Source organism: Podarcis bocagei (genome assembly GCF_964188305.1).
Source record: "Podarcis bocagei genome assembly, chromosome: 16".
NCBI classification, from domain to species: domain Eukaryota; kingdom Metazoa; phylum Chordata; class Lepidosauria; order Squamata; family Lacertidae; genus Podarcis; species Podarcis bocagei.
The window spans coordinates 34,337,180-34,356,928 of NC_138142.1; the positions used below are offsets into that span (position 1 = coordinate 34,337,180).

The 19,749-nt window shown below is 49.3% G+C and overlaps 1 protein-coding gene across 2 annotated transcripts in view; it reads left to right on the forward strand.

The window, feature by feature from the left end:
• Window positions 1-19,749, forward strand: part of THBS3 (thrombospondin 3) — a 49,988-nt gene that overhangs the window by 3,839 nt on the left and 26,400 nt on the right. The window contains exons 1-3 of one of the 2 annotated variants that reach the window (XM_081173513.1): window positions 7,308-7,466; window positions 17,060-17,266; window positions 18,640-18,896. In XM_081173513.1, coding sequence (XP_081029639.1) covers window positions 7,364-7,466; window positions 17,060-17,266; window positions 18,640-18,896 — 567 coding nt within the window. In that variant the 5' untranslated portion in view covers window positions 7,308-7,363. Of the gene's footprint in view, window positions 1-7,307; window positions 7,467-17,059; window positions 17,267-18,639; window positions 18,897-19,749 lie in introns of those variants that run through there. The other variant, XM_081173514.1, reaches the window with a different exon arrangement.

Here is a 19,749-nt window from a genome sequence, read left to right on the forward strand (position 1 = left end):
CAAAAAAATTAATGCTGTTTTCCAGCAATTTTTGTGGAAGATCGGCAAAAAACGGCACTGCCGACATTGGACATTTTTACCAATTTCCACCCGGACACTGCTGCCGACTGCGGTATTCCAGGCTGCAGAAATCCCAGACATATGGTAACCCTAGGTCAGAGCGTGGTGCTGATAACACCAAGGTTTCAGGTTCGAGACCCATAAGAGACAGATGCATTGCAGTGGGGTGGACTAGATTATCCTCAAGCTCCCTTCCAGCTCCATGATTCTTTGATTCGGGGACTGAATCCGCAACAACCACTGCTGGCAAACCTCTTGCTGGAAGAGAAAAGGCGAGTAAGAAGTTTATAGAAGGATAGAGAAAGTGGAGGAAAGTTTGTCTCCCTCTCTTTCAATGAAGCTGAACGTTGGAAGATTCAGGACAGATAAAATCCTCCTTTGCACAGTGCATGCTCGTATCGAACCGTAAAACCTTTTATTGGCATCACATACAACATCCAAAACAAATCAATACAGAATTACCACTTCCCCAGTGGCACAAAACATTTGCTAAAAGAAAGGAGACGCCAGCATTCAAGGATACAAGTCAATGACCGTGTGATCCATTTGTTCTCAACAGAGAAAGGTGATCTTTCCCCTGTTGTTGGAGTCACTCGGTTTGACAAATTTATCAACATTTAATAACTGAACTGTCCCACTTGCACTCGCATAGGTGACCTAAGAAGAGGGGGATTGGTGATTGGACTGACAAAGAAACCATAGCAATTAAAACCGAGGTTAGGAGAATCTATAGAGAGTTCAGAGAGACGGGCAGCCTGATATCTACTTCTCCAGATCCCGACAACTTAGGGAAACTATCCAGCTCAGTCAGACAAGATATAATCAGCGCATACTCGAACCGTAGCTGTCAACCTTCCCCTTTTTTGTGGGAAATTCAATAATTCCAGCACCGCTTCCCACTGCTATCCCGGATTGTTAGATATCCCGTAGACTGTCCCCAGGACAGGTGAGGCTGCTGATCCCTTATTTTCGAGGCTGCTGATCCCTTATTTGCAAATCTGAAAGTTGACAGCTATGACTCGAACTACGGAACTCCCTGCCACAGGAGGCAGTGCTGGCCACCAACTTGGAAGGCTTTAAAAGAGGATTGGGCAAATTCATGGCTACTAGCCATGATGCCTAAGCTCTGCTTCCACAGCGGAGGCAGCGATGCTTCTGAAAGACAGGGCTTTTCATGCGAATGTGCAAAGACCCTCTGTCTTCTCAGCTGCCTTGCTCATCCCGTCTCAACCTGCAGTCCTTGCCAGAAGCCGACTGGTATTTTTGTGGGAGGTGGCGTGAGGCTTGGATCCAAAACCCAGCCCGCGCCACACTCTCTCCAAAAGGGTTGCCATGGAAAGACAACAAGGCTTCTGGAGGCAGGGGAGGGAGGGAGAAGCCTCGCTCTGTAATTTAGAGGGAATCCAGAAAGGAATATTCCTCCAATTCCCGTTTCATGAGGAAATATTTGGATCGGGGCCCTGTCTGGCCACAAAAGCCTGGCTCGAGTTTGTCTCTGCGGCCTGATGAGGCTCCCCTAGGCAAGAGGAGAAGCGGAGGGAAGGCCCACCTGGACGCAACTAGGCCCCGTTGTTATGGCGGCAGGGGAAACAAAGCGTAAACACAGCTTGGCCTGTCGCGGCCCCGGCTGAGGGATTGGCCTCCGCTCAGGGGACAACCGTCTTGGCCAACTTTCTGGGGAGGGGAGGCTTCTTGCAGGTCCTGCCCCAGCCACCAACAGCTGCGTCTCCCTATTTCACAAAGGGCTGAAACACATTTGTGTGTGTGTGTGTGTGTCAAGGGCAAAATCAACGGGCACAATTAACTTTATTCATTTCCATGGGTCTGCTCTGAGTAGGCTGGCCATCGCACACGGAAAACACCGAAACCGGAGTACACATTAAATTGAATTAATCAGCAGCAGAACCGAAAGTTTGAAAGGCAAAAGCTGCCCTGAGTAGCTGGGGCAGCCCAGCTGGATGGGCAGAGTACAAATAAAGATATGATTATGATTTGGACAGAATGCAAACAGAGAGGAAGATAGCCTAAGTTCTTGGGGCAGGGAGTTCCACAGGTGGCTTGTGCTTTTTGCCGACCCACAAACCACTGGGAAGTCTTCCCATCCAAGGGAGCTCTGCTAAGTAATAGAGCATCTCAAGACCCCTGAGTTGGTGCTGAAGAACCCTCTGTTCCTATTTCAACCAACCCTTTATTTGGGACCATCCTTGTGCCAACATCAGGGTCTTTTCCAGGGAGTCTTCTCTTCTCATGAGGTGGCCAAAGTATTGAAGCCTCAGCTTCACGATCTGTCCTTCCAGTTAGCACTCAGGGCTGGTTTCCTTCAGAATGGAGAGGTTTGATCTTCTTGCAGTCCATGGGACTCTCAAGAGTCTCCTCCAGCACCATAATTCAAAAGCATCCATTCTTCGGCGATCAGCCTTCTTATAGTCCCCTACATCTCCAAGTAGGGCTCAGAGAAACCCACCGCCTGAAAGCCTGGACAGCTGCTGCCAGTCAGTGTTGCGAACACTGCGCTAGATGGACCAAATGGACTGACTTCCTGTCTTCCTATGTTCCTAAGATAACTGTGCCCCATACTGATGGCTGTGTATGTGTGCAGGAATAACGTCTGGGCTTCTCGCTTCCATTGGGTCCTGCAAGGGATGCACTCGTTTTCAGCCACAGAAAAATGCGCCTTGCAGGGAGACTTCTCAGAATATGTATTCCCTGCCCACCACCCCCGCTACCTCTGAAAAATGGGAAGGGGATTCCCTTCATCCCTAGGACATGCCACGTGCCCGCAATCCTGCTTCTCGCTGGGTGGAGAGAGGGATCTGGGCCAAACCTCAACAGCAGTAAAAAACAAAAAAAGCGCCCCTCTCCAGCTCCTGGGAGCCGACCCAAGTCTTGGAAGAAAAACAATGAGGTCATCTTGGAAGCTCTGTGAAAGACAAGAGCCCAGATCTTCAAGGATCCATCGGAGGAGAGAGAGGGTGGTGGGGCAAAGGGGGAGCAGAGATGGGACAGTCCTTGTCTACACAAGCTAGGGAGGAGGAAGATTTATTTCATTTAGGAGTGGTTTCCCACGAGGCATCCCATTACAAAGAATATGCTGGGAGCATCAGGCCGGAAACAATATGAGCAGCTGGAATGGTGTGTGTGTTTGTGAAGTAAACACTCAATTGGTGTCAAAGTGTCCTTTCTACATAAGACTCATCTGCCATAAAACCCAAGAGCATTGTCGCTGGCAATTCGGGATATATTCTAGGCGAATCTGTCCATTCGGATTTTCCCCAGTTTCTCATTTTTCTGATCTATTCAGTTTTCCACATCAGCTTGCAGTTTATTTATTTATTTATAATGCATTTTAGCTGGATAGCTCAATTGGTTACAGCGTATTGCTGACAACACCGAGGTTGCAGGTTCGATCCCAGACAGCTGCAAATTCCTTCATTGCAAGGACTTGGACTAGAATGATCCTCGAGGTCCCTTCCAGCTCTAGGTTTCTGAGATAACAGCACATTAGTGTGGATTTCTCCCAACGGACGCATTCTTGTATGCAATTTCGCCTGATAGACACATTATTATTTTTTTGCAAAGCCATTTTCCCTAATGTGATGCAATGCCTTATTGTGTGTTATTTTCACTCACATAGGGTTTCAACACACGCTTTACCAAAACATGCATTTTTGTAACCATGACTTGGCTGGGGAACCACGTTGCAAAAATTCAGAGAAGTGAGAATTTGGAAAGATGGCTTTGTTTTGGTTTGTGCTTTCATTCTGAAACGGGTAATGAGGTAGGTTTGCTTTTAAATGCAAACTGGATCCAATTTTTCTTCCATCTCCAGTTGTGCATCTTCAGTTCATGCCGGCCTTCACGGATCTTGCCATTGCACTCGTGAGCCAAGCACAACCATGTACTCTCCTGCAAGCGACTCTTTGCTGGGCTGTTTCCGAAGGAAGGTTGCCAGCTGGTAGTGATGTCCTCCCCAAGCTTTCAAGGGATCTCGCCCCATATTTCTTCCTGTTAATGGGAAGGAGAGCACATCCTGGGCACAGACAAGTTTCTCATTCGATCCCCGATATCCACTGGACATCCATTCAGAACAGATAAAAGAAAGGACTTATTTATTCAAGTTATAATTAAACGATGGAATTCACTGCCACAGCGAGGCACAGCTTTGAAAGAGAGCTAGAGCATGGGTAGGCAACCTAAGGCCCAGGGGCCGGATGCGGCCCAATCACCTTCTCAATCCAGCCCGCGGACGGTCTGGGAATCAGCATGTTTTTACATGAGTAGAATGTGTCCTTTTATTTAAAATGCACCTCTGGGTTATTTGTAGGGCCTGCCTGGTGTTTTTACATGAGTAGAATGAGTGCTTTTATTTAAAATGCATCTCTGGGTTGTTTGTGGGGCATAGGAATTCGTTCATTTCCCCCCCAAAATATAGTCCGGCCCCCCACAAGGTCCGAGGGATGGTGGACCGGCCCCCTGCTGAAAAAGTTTGCTCACCCCTGGGCTAGAGGAATTCATGGAGAATATAACCTCAATGGCTGTGTTCCAGCTCTACTCTTGGTGGGGTACCAAGGTGCCTCTGAATATTGGTTGCTGGGAACAACAAGTACAGAGGGGATTATTGCACCCAGGTCTTCCCAGCTGTGGTGTTCCTATAGGCCCCAAGTTGGCCACTGGGAGAACAGGATGCTGGGCAAGTCGGGCCTTCGATCTGGTCCAGAAGGACTCTTTCTATGTTCCAGCATTCTTATAATAATAAAGGGACCCGGGTGGCGCTGTGGGTTAAACCACAGAGCCTAGGGCTTGCCAATCAGAAGGTCGGCGGTTCGAATCCCCGTGACAGGGTGAGCTCCCATTGCTCGGTCCCTGCTCCTGCCAACCTAGCAGTTCAAAAGCACATCAAAGTGCAAGTAGATAAATAGGTACCGCTCTGGCGGGAAGGTAAACGGCGTTTCCGTGTGCTGCTCTGGTTCTCCAGAAGCGGCTTAGTCGTGCTGGCCACATGACCCGGAAGCTGTACGCTGGCTCCCTCAGCCAATAAAGCGAGATGAGTGTCGCAACCCCAGAGCTGGCCACGACTGGACCTTATGGCCAGGGGGCCCTTTACCTTTATTCTTAATAAATTGAAGAGTCAACACACCATCTTCAGAGGCAGCCTACCTGTGAACATCACACCCTGCAGAACCAACAGCTTGGGTGGGGGGCAGCCATCTACCCCCCTTCAGTGGGTGCATCTGACGGGCCACCTTTTGAAACCAGAACCCCAGGACTTTCCTGTTTGGTGCTGCTTCTGCAGTCTGCCAGTGTCCTGATAAAGAATCGCCAGGGACTCGCTCACACTTTGCTCGTCTTGTGCCTCTAAAGCACAGGTCCGAGTGCTTTTCCGATTCCCCCGGGGACAAGCGGAAGTGTGGAGGAGCCCAAGACATGTTCCATTGTTTGGCTAGCAGCAGCTATTTGCCCTGGCCTGCCAATGTGGTGTAGTGGTTAAGAGCGGTAGTCTCGTAATCTGGGGAACCGGGTTCGCTTCCCCGCTCCTCCACATGCAGCTGCTGGGTGACCTTGGGCTAGTCACACTTCTCTGAAGTCTCTCAGCCCCACTCACCTCACAGAGTGTTTGTTGTGGGAGAGGAAGGGAAAGGAGAATGTTAGCTGCTTTGAGACTCCTTAAAGGGAGTGAAAGGCGGGATATCAAATTCAAACTCTTCTTCTTCTCTTCTGAGGACCCTGGCAGACAGCAGTCCTGAACTCCCTTCAGAAACTGGGTTTTGCCCCTCGAGCCCTTCTAAGCCTGGTCTTGGGCCAGGCAAAATCTACAGTCAGGCAAAGAATCATAGACACCGAGAGACAACAGGACTGCTCAAGGTGCCCCGACTATAAAATTGGAGAAATCGAGAGATATAGCCACACCGGCAGCATATCTCTTCTTTCTCGTATCCAAAAATGCAAGAAGGGCTTTTACACTTGCCAGAAGCTCGGCTCTGCCCTCGCCGGTCCTGGAAGGAGCCTTTAAAAAAGTCCCATATGCTCAGAGACTTTGTGCCTCTTCATTGGGGGAGATAGGAAGCCCAGAACACTTGTTCTTTAGATGTCCCTTTTATGTAGAGGCACAAAATAAGACCATTGATCCCCTGCTGGTGAGGCTCACTGACCTCCCAGAAAAGCAAAAAATTGACCTTCTCCTGTTAGGCAAAGATCAGAAGACGACCCGTATGGTCACCAGATTCTGTGTACAGATCTGTAGGTGCAGACCATCTCCCGACTCAAACTAGTTTGTTAAGAAAATTCCCAAACTCGGTTCCATGGGTGACTCTGGGTCAGCTTCCCTGCAGCAGTTTATCTTAAAGTTTTAAGTGTATATATGCTTATCGCATTTATAAATTTTAAATTTATTGTTGTACATTGTTTTAATTGTTTTCTTTCTGTGACTGTACCCCCAATTGCGTTTTATAAGCTGGTCTCCGACCATTATATATATATCTCTCTATCTCTCTATCTATCTATCTATCTACAATTATCTCTCTATCTATCTATCTGCCCTGAGGACGAAGAACTGAGCCTCCAGGATTAGGGGCAGTCTACCTCATTACCAGTTACTGGGCACAACGACAGCAGAGGGCATATTTTGCTGCCCCTGTCGCAGGATTATGCTGTTTATTTGGCTTGGCCACCGGATGGAAAGCCCACGCTGGACTGGAGGGAACCCTCTTTCGATCCGGTCCAGCAGAGTATCCTGCCGCTTTAAGAGCGATCCCGGGACGGAAAATTCCACCCCGTGCAGCTTTCTCCCCTCACTGCATCTTTTTGATGTGTGTTAGTGGGCGGGGGGGGGGGGGCGAGAGAGAAGCCACACCAGATGGAAACCCGCAACTGCAAGCGACTCCTTAAAGGGACAGGAGCCCGGACGCCGCGACTTGGTCCACGTTGAGGACAGGCGAGGTCCTGTAGTCGTGCTCCCTTTTCCTTTTTCCTTTTTTTCGGGGAGGGCGAGCAGAGCATCCCCACCCCGCCCTGTTCCCCCCGATCCGTGCCCCCCATCCCGCCCGGAAACCTGCTCCGATCCGCGGGCGCAGAGGCAGGGAGGGCTCGGCTCGGATCGCGGAAGGGGAGCGAGGGACGCCGGAGGAGGCAGCGCTTCTTCGGCCGCGCCGTTGCAAGCGAGCCTCGGCTGCCGCTGCCGCTGCCCTTTGTCCCTGCGGCGGCGCCGCCCCTTCCTCGGAGCGCCCCCATCCGCCGCCCCCGCCGGCCGCCCCGCCGGCCGCCGGTCCACGCCCCGCTCCTCCTCCTGCGCTTGGAAGCTGCGAGGATGGAGCGGCTCCTGCGAAGACCCCCGGCCGCCCTCCGCCGCCTCCCGCTCCTCCTTCTCCTCCTCCTGGGCGCAGCGGGCGCAGCCAGGCAGGGGCTGCAAGGTAAGCGGGCGGCGGGGACGGCGCGCTCGGTCCAAGCCCAGCCAAAGTCCCGGGTTCGATCCCCGAAGGGCTCGCTCGTCCGGAAGCGCTGCCCGAGCTCTGGTTTAGGGGCAGAAGGTGCCGGGTTCGATCACGGGGAGGGATTGCTGGAGAGATGCTGCCAGCCAGTGTCGACCAGGCGGACCCAGTGGTCGGATTGCTGCCGGTCAGTGTTGGCAGCACGGAGCTAGATGGACGGAGTGAGTGTTGGTAACGCCAAGCTAGGGGGACCCAATGGTCCAATTGCTGCCCAGCGGTTTGATTGCTGCCGGTCAGTGTCGACAATCCGGAGCTAGACAGACTCAGTGGTCTTTTTTGCTGCTGGTCAGTGTTGGCAGCATGGGGCTAGTCAGTGTTGGTAATGCCGAGCTAGGTGGACCCAATGGTCCAATTGCTGCCAGTCAGTGTCGACAGTCCTGAGTTTGATGGACCAAGTGGTCTGACTTGTATATGAGACAATCTGTTTAAATCAGCCGAATGCAAAAATGGTCCTTTTCTAAACGTAGAGTAAGCTTCTTAGTCCTCATGGCTGCTTTAAATCACAACAGAGGGCACTGATCAATAGCCAGACCATTGGTCCAACTGGCTCAATACTGTTGACCTTTTATCCAAAACCACGAGGTCTGGATTCTTGCTTCACATTTCTGGGAAGAACCACCACCTAACAGCAGAGCATGTGGTTTGAATTCAGAAAGTCCCAGGTTCCTTCTCATGTTGGGAGGCTGATTTAAACAGGAGCATCGGATGCTGCAGACTGCTGCTCCACCTAGCAGGTATCTTTTCCTGCCTCACCTGGAAATGCCATCGGGGACTGAACACTCTGCATGCAGAGAAGATGCTCTGCTTCTGAGCAATAGTCCTTCCCCTTAAATCTAAAGTAAGATTCCAGTCCTCATGACTCTGAATTAAGGGCTGATTTCAGCAAGATGTTTCCTCGCAGTCAGACTCTTAGTCTAGCTATCTTGGACAGGGAGTCTCCAGGGTTTGGGAGGCGGGACCACGGCATTCTCGGCCCTGCTGGAGATGCCAGGGATTGAACGCGAGACCTTTAGCCTGCAAAGCAGATGGTGCAACTCTGAGTAAGAGAAGGAAGGGAAGATGGCAAGGAGGACAACAATTTAACCCTCCCTGTCCCCAAGTCACTATGGCCATCTCTAATCCCATGACACACACGTTTGGATCTGCTTTTTAAATCATCCTTCTATCCCCCCTCTCTCTCTCTTCTCCGAGAAGCTCAGGGTAGTTTACATCCTCTTCCTTCTCCCTTTATCCTCACAACAACCCTTCGAGGTAGGCTGAGCCAAGAGACGCTGAGCTTCTGAACCCGACTCTCCCCAGTTAGATATTCTAAACATTTAAGGTTCACTGGCTGTCAATGTAAAGAAATAGTTTGTTGTTGTTGTCGTTTAGTCGTGTCCGACTCTTCGTGACCCCCTGGACCAGAGCACGCCAGGCACTCCTGTCTTCCACTGCCTCCCGCAGTTTGGTCAAACTCATGCTGGTAGCTTCGAGAACACTGTCAACCATCTCGTCATCTGTCATCCCCTTCTCCTTGTGCCCTCCATCTTTCCCGACATCAGGGTCTTTTCCAGGGAGTCTTCTCTTCTCATGAGGTGGCCAAAGTCTTGGAGCCTCAGCTTCAGGATCTGTCCTTCCAGTGAGCACTCAGGGCTGATTTCCTTCAGAATGGAGAGGTTTGATCTTCTTGCAGTCCATGGGACTCTCAAGAGTCTCCTCCAGCACCATAATTCAAAAAGGAAATAGTTTAGTATCGATAAATAAAGCAATATATTGGTGCTGGTGTTCTTAGTTCTGCAAATCTAACAAGTGATCAAAATAGGAAGAGTGGTGGTGGAGAAGTAGAGGGGGACTGAGATAATATCGTAAGTTTAAGAGTTCAGCGCTTCAAATGTTGTTGGGGGGGATGCCACATTTTTGAATGCTGCCCTGCATTAACACCATCCTTTCCCTGCATGGAGAAAGCCAGCTCCAAAGGCAAACCGTTGGTCTCCTAGGACACATCTCCCTGATGAGCTGTGTTTCTGCTTGCGGGGATTTGTTGTCATCTTAATGTGGAGGAGCATTTGGAAGTGGTGCTTCTCTCCTATGGCCTAAAGTGGTACAGACCATTCAATCAGGGTCTACAGATAACCAAAATAAAGCAATAGAATGGACTGTATCACTCCAGACACTTTGAGAAGCTTCTCCCTCCACATACAAAAAACAATTGAACTCTCTGTGAGGAGAAATGTAGCACTTCAGGGAGAGCAATGGGCAGGGAGCTTTTTATAGAGAGGAGCATTTGCGTGTGTTGCGGAGGGGTGGAATAAAACCTCCCCTTCACTTGGAGTCCAAGTGGCACAGTCCATTCTGATGCTTTGTCCCGATGCATGTGTGAACAGAGGATGAATCAAGCCCCTGATTTGTATGCAGAAGGTCCCAGGTTCAATTCCCACCATCTCCAGGTAGGACTGGGAGAAAGACCCCGTCTGAACTCCAGGAAAGCTGCTGCCAGTCAGTGTAGGCAACACTAGCCTAGATGGACCAATAGTTGTTTCAGTGTAAGGCATCTTCTTCCTATGGTCTTTTCCTCTTATGCTTAACTCTGTGACAAGGTTCTGTGCTGCTCAGACTGGCAGCCAATCCCCCCCCCCCACAAAAAAACCAGGCAAGCTGTTAATCCATCCAGGGGCCAAATCGTCGCCAACGGCTGTAACATTCCTTTCCGTAGCAGCTGTCCAAATTAAGTGTTAACGGTATTCTTGGTTTTAGATATATATAGTTAATCTGTTTGTACTTAAAGTTCTGGGCAGGATCTGCCTCGACTTCTGTGCCAGGGAGTGGAATCTGAGGATGTTCCAGGTGGACTCTTTATCAGACACCGCACACACCTTTGGGAGGTCTGGTCCGGGGCGGGTGGCGAGGCTGTGAATATGGACCCTCTCCTGCTGCCCAGAAGGAGACCACAGAACCCCCAGTAGATGCAAAGGCTTCTGTGTGCTTGAACGGAGACAGTGTGCTCAATCCATTCTTGTAAATAAATATCGGGCTGGAAGGCTGCAAGCCGGAGGCCTCCTTTTCCCAGGATTTGCCGTGCCTTCCATAAGCACACAAGGACAGCCTGCTGGAACAGGCCAAGGGCCAGTCTACTCCATCTACTCTCGCAGTGGCCGACCAGGACCTGATCACGAGAACACTCTGCCCACTTGCGACTCCCTGCAACGGGTACCTAGAGGCAGAAGGCATCTGACAGTAGAGGTAGAATGGAGCCGTCATGGCTAGTAGCCATGGACAGCCTTTTCCTCCCAGAATTTGTCCTCTTAAAGCCATCCAATGCACACGGGTGGCACTGTGGGTTAAACCACAGAGCCTAGGACTTTATGAAGAAAAATTTGGAAGGGATGGGAGTGGGAAGGGCGTTCCAAAATGGTATCGAAGCAATTTATTCAGAACAAAAGGCTAAATTGATAGTAAACAGTGTGGTGACAGAGGAATTTAAAATTGAAAAAGGGACACGACAGGGGTGCCCCCTATCACCCTTGTTATTTATTTCTGTCCTGGAGGTGTTGCTGAATCTGATTAGGAGGGACCAGCTGGTGGAAGGAATACAGGTCGGAGAAAAACAATACAAACTGAAGGCCTTTGCAGATGATTTGGTTTTGACATTACAGGAGCCAGAAACCAGCACAAAAAGAGCTTTAGAACTAATTTCTGAGTTTGGTCGGGTGGCGGGATTCAAGTTGAACAAACAAAAAACCAAGGTTCTGGCAAAAAACTTGACACCTTCAGAAATAGATGGGTTCCAGAAGGAAACAGAATTAAATGTGGTTGCAAAAGTGAAATACCTGGGGGTTAACCTGACTGGGAGAAATCTGAATTTATTTAAGGATAATTATGAAAAATGCTGGTCGGAAATCAAAAAGGACTTAGAAACTTGGTCAAGATTGAAACTTTCCTTGTCGGGAAGAATTGCAGCAGTTAAGATGAATGTATTGCCAAGAATGTTGTTTTTGTTTCAAACCCTCCAGATCGTGGACAGAGTGGAATGTTTTGGAAAGTGGCAGAGGGATATTGCGAAGTTTGTCTGGCAGGGCAAAAAGCCCCGAATAAAATTTAAGATATTAACAGATGCAAAGGAAAGAGGGGGGTTTGCCCTGCCGGACTTAAGATTGTATTATGAAGCTGCATCCTTCTGCTGGATGAAGGACTGGTTTTTGTTAGAAAACACTGATGTCCTAGATCTGGAAGGGCATAGTAATGCTTTTGGGTGGCATGCATATTTGTGGTACGACAAGGTAAAGCTTCACAAACTGTTTAAAAACCATGTTGTCAGGAAAGCTCTATTCATTGTCTGGACTAAATATAAGGACTTACTTGAAAGTAAGACTCCGAGGTGGTTATCACCGATGGAGGCTAAGGCTATAAAACTACGGAACATGGAGAGTGGCTGGGTAAAATACTGTGAGATAATAGAAAGAGATGGTGATACCTGGAGGTTGCAGAGTTTTGAAAAATTGAAAGGAAAGGTGCGAGACTGGTTTCATTATGCCCAAATTTTAGAGATTTTTAAAAAAGATAAAAAAATTGGTTTCCAGGTGGAAAAATCAAAATTAGAGACAGAACTACTTGAACCTAAGACGAAAGTGCTTTCAAGAATGTATAACTTGCTGCTTAAATGGAACACTCAAGATGAGACAGTTAAATCAGCCATGATAAAATGGGCACAAGACATTGGGTACAACATTATGTCAGAAGACTGGGAAAGGTTGTGGACCACCGGTATGAAATTCACGGCATGTAGTGCCTTAAAAGAAAACATTATGAAAATGGTATACAGGTGGTACATGACCCCAGTCAAACTTGCAAAGATATATCATTTGTCTGATAATAAATGTTGGAAATGTAAGGAGGCTGAAGGAACATTCTTTCACCTCTGGTGGACATGCCCGAGGGTGAAGGCTTTTTGGGAAATGATTTACAATGAGTTGAAAAAGGTGTTTAAGTATACCTTTCATAAGAAACCAGAGGCCTTCCTCCTGGGCATTGTGGGCCAGAGAGTGTCAAAGAAAGATAGAACCTTCTTTTTATATGCAACTACAGCAGCAAGAATTCTTATAGCCAAATACTGGAAGGCACAGGAGTTACCCACGCTGGAAGAATGGCATTCGCAGCTGATGGACTACATGGAATTAGCTGAAATGACAGGCAGAATCCGAGAACTGGGAGAAGAGGCAGTGGAAGAGGACTGGAAAAAATTTAAGGACTATTTACAAAAACACTATAAGTTATATGAATGTTGAGAATTTGCTAAGCTTTTGGGAAAAACATGCTTCAGTATTGAGATTGGTAAATGATGGAAACTAAGTTATGATTTAGAAAAGTATAAATTGCAGACTATATAATTAAATGAAAACACAAAAACATTTGAATTAAGGTATTAATTTGCTGTTTATTTTTATTGTAAAGAAAGCAGGGGATGGAGGACGTGGGGAAGTCCGGTTGATCATGAAAATTGATTTGAAAAAGTGAATTTTCTTCTATAATTTCTTCTTTTCTTTGTAAAACCGCTTTTGATGTGTTACTGACGATGTATTCTGACCTTGGAAAAAAAAGCAATAAAAAAAATTATTATAAAAAAAAAAAAATAAACCACAGAGCCTAGGACTTGCCGATCAGAAGGTCGGCGGTTCGAATCCCTATGACGGGGTGAGCTCCCGTTGCTCGGTCCCTGCTCCTGCCCACCTAGCAGTTCGAAAGCACGTCAAAGTGCAAGTAGATAAATAGCTACCGCTCCGGCGGGAAGGTAAACAGCGTTTCCGTGCGCTGCTCTTGTTCGCCAGAAGCACTTAGTCCTGCTGGCCACATGACCCGGAAGCTGTACGCCGGCTCCCTTGGCCAATAAAGCGAGATGAGCGCCACAACCCCAGAGTCGGTGACGACTGGACCTAATGGTCAGGGGTCCCTTTACCTTTTTTAAAGCCATCCAAGCTGGTGGCCATCTATGCCTCTTGTGGGAGTGAGTTCCACAGTTTAACAAAGAAAGATTTTCTTTTATCTGTTCCAACATTCAGCTTCATTGCAGTGGTGTAGCATGGGTTGCTAGTGCCCGGGGCAGCACGTGTGGGAGGAAGGGAAACGTAGACATTCATCTGCCATGAAGCTGCAGAGATAAGAAAAGAAGAGTCGTTCCATTGTCTGGAGAGGTCAGTTCCTGGTTCGCACTGAGAAGCCGTTTTGAACGGAGCCCAGCGATGCAAGCGCGCAGCTATGTTGAAGCAGCACCGGGTGTCAAAATGTTGTGCCCCTAACAATTTTTCACCTGGGGAAGCCGTCCCTCTGGCCCCCACCCCACGCCCTGCCACTGATTGGATATCCATGCGTTCTAGCATTATAAGAGAGGGAGAAAAACTTTTCCCTATCCAATTTCTCCATGCCGGGCATAATTTTTATAAACTTCTATCATGTCACCTTTTCACTAAACTAAGAAGTCCCAAACATTGCAACCTTTCAGTCCATCCCCTTGGTAATTTTAATTTTGCTTCCCTGAACCTTTCCCAGCTAAACAATATCCTTTCTGGAGTGAGGCAGCAGGCAGCAGAGTTGACCTGGTGCAAACTCACCAGCAGAACTAGACTCCCTGCCAGTATGTTCCCACTGCGCTGACCTCCCTGCTACACCCATCTCCATCCTGGTATTATTCTGCAGTGACTCAGTTACATGAAGGTTGGGTGAGTGGGGCAGTCCTGCCAACATTGTCTGCTGCGACTGCAAATGAAAGAGACATTCAGCTAGAGACACTCTCAAGGCAACACACCCTGCCTTTAAATTATAATAATTCCAATCATAAAAACAACACACACACATGAGCTTGCATTGCAGTGGATAATGTTTTGACACAGGAACAAGCTGGATGCTTGCATTTTGTTCTGGAAATGCAGTAAATTATCCTGATGTGAAAGGAGGGCAGAGAAATCAAGGTAGATGAGAATAACAAACCCTCCAAGTGTCCCTATTTTCCAGGGACATCCCTGATTTAGAGAAGGCGTCCCTTTTTTTATTTGATCCTGGAATGTCCCTCTTTTCCTTAGGACATCCCTATTTTCATTGGAGAAATGTTGGAAGGTATGGAGGCAATCCTGTACTGGGAAGGTTTTTAAAAAATGTTAAAATTTTATTATGTTTTTATATATGTTGGAAGCTGCCTAGAGTGGCTGGGGCAACCCAGGAAGATGTGTGTGGTATAAATAGTAAAATCATCATTATGGAATGGGACGTCCCTATTTTCATAGGAGAAATGTTGGAGGGTATGGAATAAAATCCTAAAGTCAAGAAGACCTTACTTTAGGTGGAGGGTTGGGAAAGGTTGAAACACATCTAGCCCGCCACCTTGTGTGGAGATCAGGAGTTGCGCTTGGCTCTAAAAGCACAGCATCTTTTCCTGAGCCAAACTTACCCGCCATCCCGCAGAACACTTGGAAATTGTCTGTGGCCTTCTTGGCTCACATAGGCAGCTACCTTTTACCATTGGCTGGCACTGACTGCGCTGACTGGCAGCAGCTCTCCAGGGTTTTAGAAAGGGAGTCTCTTCCAGCCCTACCTAGAGATACCGGGACTCGAACCCAGGATCTTGTTCACACAGAGCAGAAATCCCACCACCGAGCTATGGCCCTTCCCTTAAATCAGGCATAGGCAAACTCGGCCCTCCAGATGTTTTGAGACTACAATTCGCATCACCTCTGACCACCGGTCCTGTTAACTAGGGATGATGGGAGTTGCAGTACCAAAACATCTGGGTTTGCCTATACCTGCCTTAAATAGACCGGTAAGGTTCCAGTCCTCATGGTTCTCAGCTGATTGGTGCATGGTGTTGATAACGTCAAGGTTGCAGGTTCAAGTCCTATATGGGAACAGCTGCATATTCCTGCACTGCAGGGGGTTGAACGAGGGTGATTCCAGCTATACAAAGCCACTTCCGCCCTGCCAAAGGTGGTGGTGTTGCAGGCTTCACGCCCCCACCACATGCACGGTGGCTGACTCTCAGCCTCTGCGCAATTGAGGGAATCCCCAGCCGCGTCACCACCTGGACAGCCAATTGGCTGGCTCGGGGGGGGCATGGCCTCCCCTATTTATCCCTGGCACAGCCTGGGATCTCCCTCTTTTGCCACCTCCAGCTGCTCCAGTTTCCCACCGTCCCACCCTTTAAGGTTTTTGTCCTTGACCTTGCTCTGGACCTCGGTTGGTCGCCGTTGAGGGGCCTGGTAGGAATTTTTTTCACTTGGCAAATTGGCACCAGCCACTTGGTTTTCGCTTGCCTCGTAGCAAATCGTCACAACTTTCTGGGTATTAGCGGTTAGGTATTGTTCTGTAGTTGGAAGAGGGGAGGAAGCGCCATCACCTGCCCCGCATATTGAAGGGTAGTCCGATAAAGGTTTCTGGGGGGCATAGCCCTGTCTGAAGCCTATGGAGCTGAGGGCCTAAGGCACGCCCCCAAGCGGTGACCCCAGGGGAATACTTAGTTGATGTGCATCAGCAGGACTCCCCCTACTGGTGGTTAACCCTTCCGGGACTTCAAGCAGACGGGCTGAAGTCGGATATAGTCGGTTAGGACCAATGCCTAAGCATAGCTGTCAACTTACAGATTTGAAAATAAGGGACCAGCAGCCTCGAAATTAAGGGATTAGCAGCCAAAATAAGGGATTTTCCAAGCACAGGTATGTTCAACTTCTGAGCCCCTCCGAGCCAAAGGCAGAAAGCCCAGCCAGCAGCCAAACAAAGCCTCAAGCGGTGGTTCCCACAGCGCAGCAACCCGGCAAAGGGGATGCAGCAAGGAAAACCACCATCACCTCTCCGCTGGGAAGCGCTGAGCAAAGGCGAGTCCCCAGGCAACGCGGCCGATTTGATTGGCACAAGGCATGCAAGCTCCACCCCCCAGTTGTTCTTAGACTCCTTATTGGGTGAGCAACGCAGCCAAGCAACACAGTTGGAGCCTCCCTCCTCCCTGGCCGACAGGGAGGCAGGGAGGGAGAGGAGCTGCTTCCTTTGAAACCCAGGAAATTTAAGGGACATCATCAATAAGGGACAGCAGCGGGAGACGGCGCTGGGTTAAGGGACTTTCCCGCCAAATAGTGGACGGTTGACAGCTATGTGCCTAAGCCAATATTGCTCATCACCTGTAACCAATAAAGTTGTGGCCTTATTTAGCCCATTAACCTTAATAATTGTGCCATGTGTCTTTATTTCCACTGGGGACAGTGGAACTCGCCACGCAATTCTATGATTCTATGAATCAGGCCGTTGGTCCATCTAACTCAGTATTGTCCACACTGACTGGCAGCAGCTCTCTCCAGGGTTTCAAGCAGCCCTGTGAGAAGCTGCCGATGGGGATTGAACCTCGGACGTTCTGGATGCAAAGCAGATGTTCCCCCTACCGAGCTACGAACGTGCATCAGACAGGCAGAGGGAGAAAGTGCCACGACAGAAACTCTTTTTCTTCTGTGACGGACAGCCAGTTCTGCCAATGCTTGACCTTTGCTCTCCCGCTGCTCCTCCCCTAGTACTTGACCTCCTGTCGGTGACGGAGCCCAGGCATATGGCCAATGTGGCCGAGAAGATCCGCACGGAGCTGCTGGCCGTCCGTGACCTCTACCTGCTCTCTACCTTCCGCCTGCCCCCCAAGCAAGGCGGGGTGTTGTTTGGGGTCTACTACAAGAAGGACAACAGCCGCTGGCTTGAAGCCACGGTGGTGGGCAAGACCAACAAAGGTGAGTGAGAGCGAGGAGACCTAGGATCCGAACCCGCCACCCAGGCCAGGGGAAAAGAAAAGGGCCAGGAATGTCTCAGGCCCCACCTGCACTGGGCATTTAAAGCAGCATTTGCCACTTTAAACAGCCACGGCTCCCCTCCCGCAAAGACCTCTGGGAACTGTAGTTTGTTAAAGGCGCCGGGAGTTGTTTGGAGTCCCCCTATTCCCCTCTGATTCCTGGAGTTGCCTGGGAAGAGAGATTGAGCGCTAAGCCGCCCTGAGAATTGTAGGAGGGGGGTCTCCTAAAAACTCTTAGCACCTATAACAAACTACAATCCCCAGGTTGGTTGGTTGTTTTTTAAAAAATTGCAAGCTGATTCCTAACTGTTGCTCCAGCTGGGGGGGGAAAGTCCTGAGTTTAAGTACAGTGGTACCTCGTTTTACAAACAGTCCTGTTAATGAACTACAGTGGTACCTCAGGTTAAGAACTTAGTTCATTCTAGAGGTCTGTTCTTAACCTGAAACTGTTCTTAACCTGAAGCACCACTTTAGCTAATGGGGCCTCCTGCTGCCGCTGTGCCGCCAGAGCACGATTTCTGTTCTTATCCTGAAGCAAAGTTCTTAACCCGAGGTAATATTTCTGGGTCAGCGGAGTCTGTAACCTGAAGCGTATGTAACCTGAAGCATATGTAACCTGAGGTACCACTGTATTCGGTTTACGAACTCCGCAAAACCAGAAGTAGTGTTCCGGTTTGTGAACTTTACCTCGGTCTATGAAGGGAATCTGAAAAGTGGAAGGGCACCAGCAGTGGGAGGCCTCATTAGGGAAAGCACACCTCTGTTTCAGAATGGATTTGGTTTAAGAACGGAATTCAGGAACGGATTAAGTTCATAAACCGAGGTACCACTGTAATAAGTTAACTTTGACCTGAAAGAAACGCATCTCCTGACCCAACTTTGTTTTACCAACCTTTTTTCTCTGTAAATAAAACTTTTATTGTTCGATCAACTCTTGCATGAGACTCCCGGAATGAAGACCCCCAAAAGATAGCCTGCAGTAAATTGTAGAAATTCATTTAATTGGCGTGCCATGAGTCCACTATATTTAATTAGGGACAGTTATCGGGGTGAGTCCATTTACACGTCTAAGGAGTTGGCCATCACAACTATAGCATTTGCAGTCGTACCTTGGGCAGCCAATCAGAAGCCACAGAAGCCCCGTCGGACGTTCGGCTTCCAAAAATAGTTCGCAAACCGGAACAGTCACTTCCAGGTTTGCGGCATTCAGGAGCCAAAACGTTCGAGAACTAAGCTGTTTGAAAACCAAGGTACGACTGCACACAGCTTTGAACATCATGCCCATCCCTTCTCTCTCTCTCTCTCTCCCCCCAGTCCACCTCCGATACCTGCGGGCTGATGGGAAGTTGCATTCGGTGAACCTACAGAACACCAACGTGGTCGACGGGCGCAGCCACACCGCCCTCTTGCGGATGAGCGGCCTGCAAGGCGGCCGCCTCTCGGTGGAGCTTTACGTGGACTGCAAGCTAGTGGACTCCAGCGCCGGGCAGCCTGAGATGGCGCCCCTCGACCCGGAGCAGGTGGAGGCGGTGGAGATTCGGACGGGACAGAAAGGCTATCTCCGCTCGCAGGTAAGGGAGGAGAAGAAGAGCCCAGCCGTGTGACCGAGGGATTGATTGATTGATTGATTGGGTGGTTCACAGAAAAGATCACAATATACCGTATTTTTTGCCCTATAGGACACACTTTCCCCCCTCCAAAAATGAAGGGGAAATGTGTGTGCGTCCTATGGGGTGAATGCAGGCTTTCGCTGAAGCCTGGAGAGCGAGAGGGGTCGGTGCGCACCGACCCCTCTCGCTCTCCAGGCTTCAGGAAGCTCTCCGCAAGCCGTGGGAGAGCTGCGCGAAGTCTCTCTCTTGCGGAGAGCTGCCTGCACCCAGAAGCCTGGGGCGCGCTGAGCTCAGCGCCCCCCAGGCTTCGGGCTTCGCGCAGCTCTCCGCAAGCCGTGGGAGAGCTGCGCGAAGTCGCGCAGCTCTCCCACGGCTTGCGGACAGCAGCCTGTTCTGGGATCGGGGGAAGCTCGGGCTTCCCCCGCCCCAGCCCCGCACATGGGGGGGGGAAATAATTTTTCCCCTTTATTTCCCCCCCAGAAAACTAGGTGCGCCCTATGGGCCGGTGCGCCCTATGGGGCGAAAAATACGGTACAAAATCAAAGTTAAAAACAATAACATTTTTACATAAATGGTGTTCGTTGTTGAACTGCTATAATATGCTGTTTGGGTAAGGCGACTAAAGCTCCTATTAAGGCTTAGAATAAAACCAAACACTTTTTACTTTAGATGTCATCAATATTATGATAGTTTGCCTTTTATATAATACACTGATTTCTCTGATACTTTTCAATGTACAAATGGAGTGGGAAGTGAAGGGCGGGGCTATGCAAATGAAAGGGAGGGGCAATGCAGCAAGGGGCCATCTTGGTTT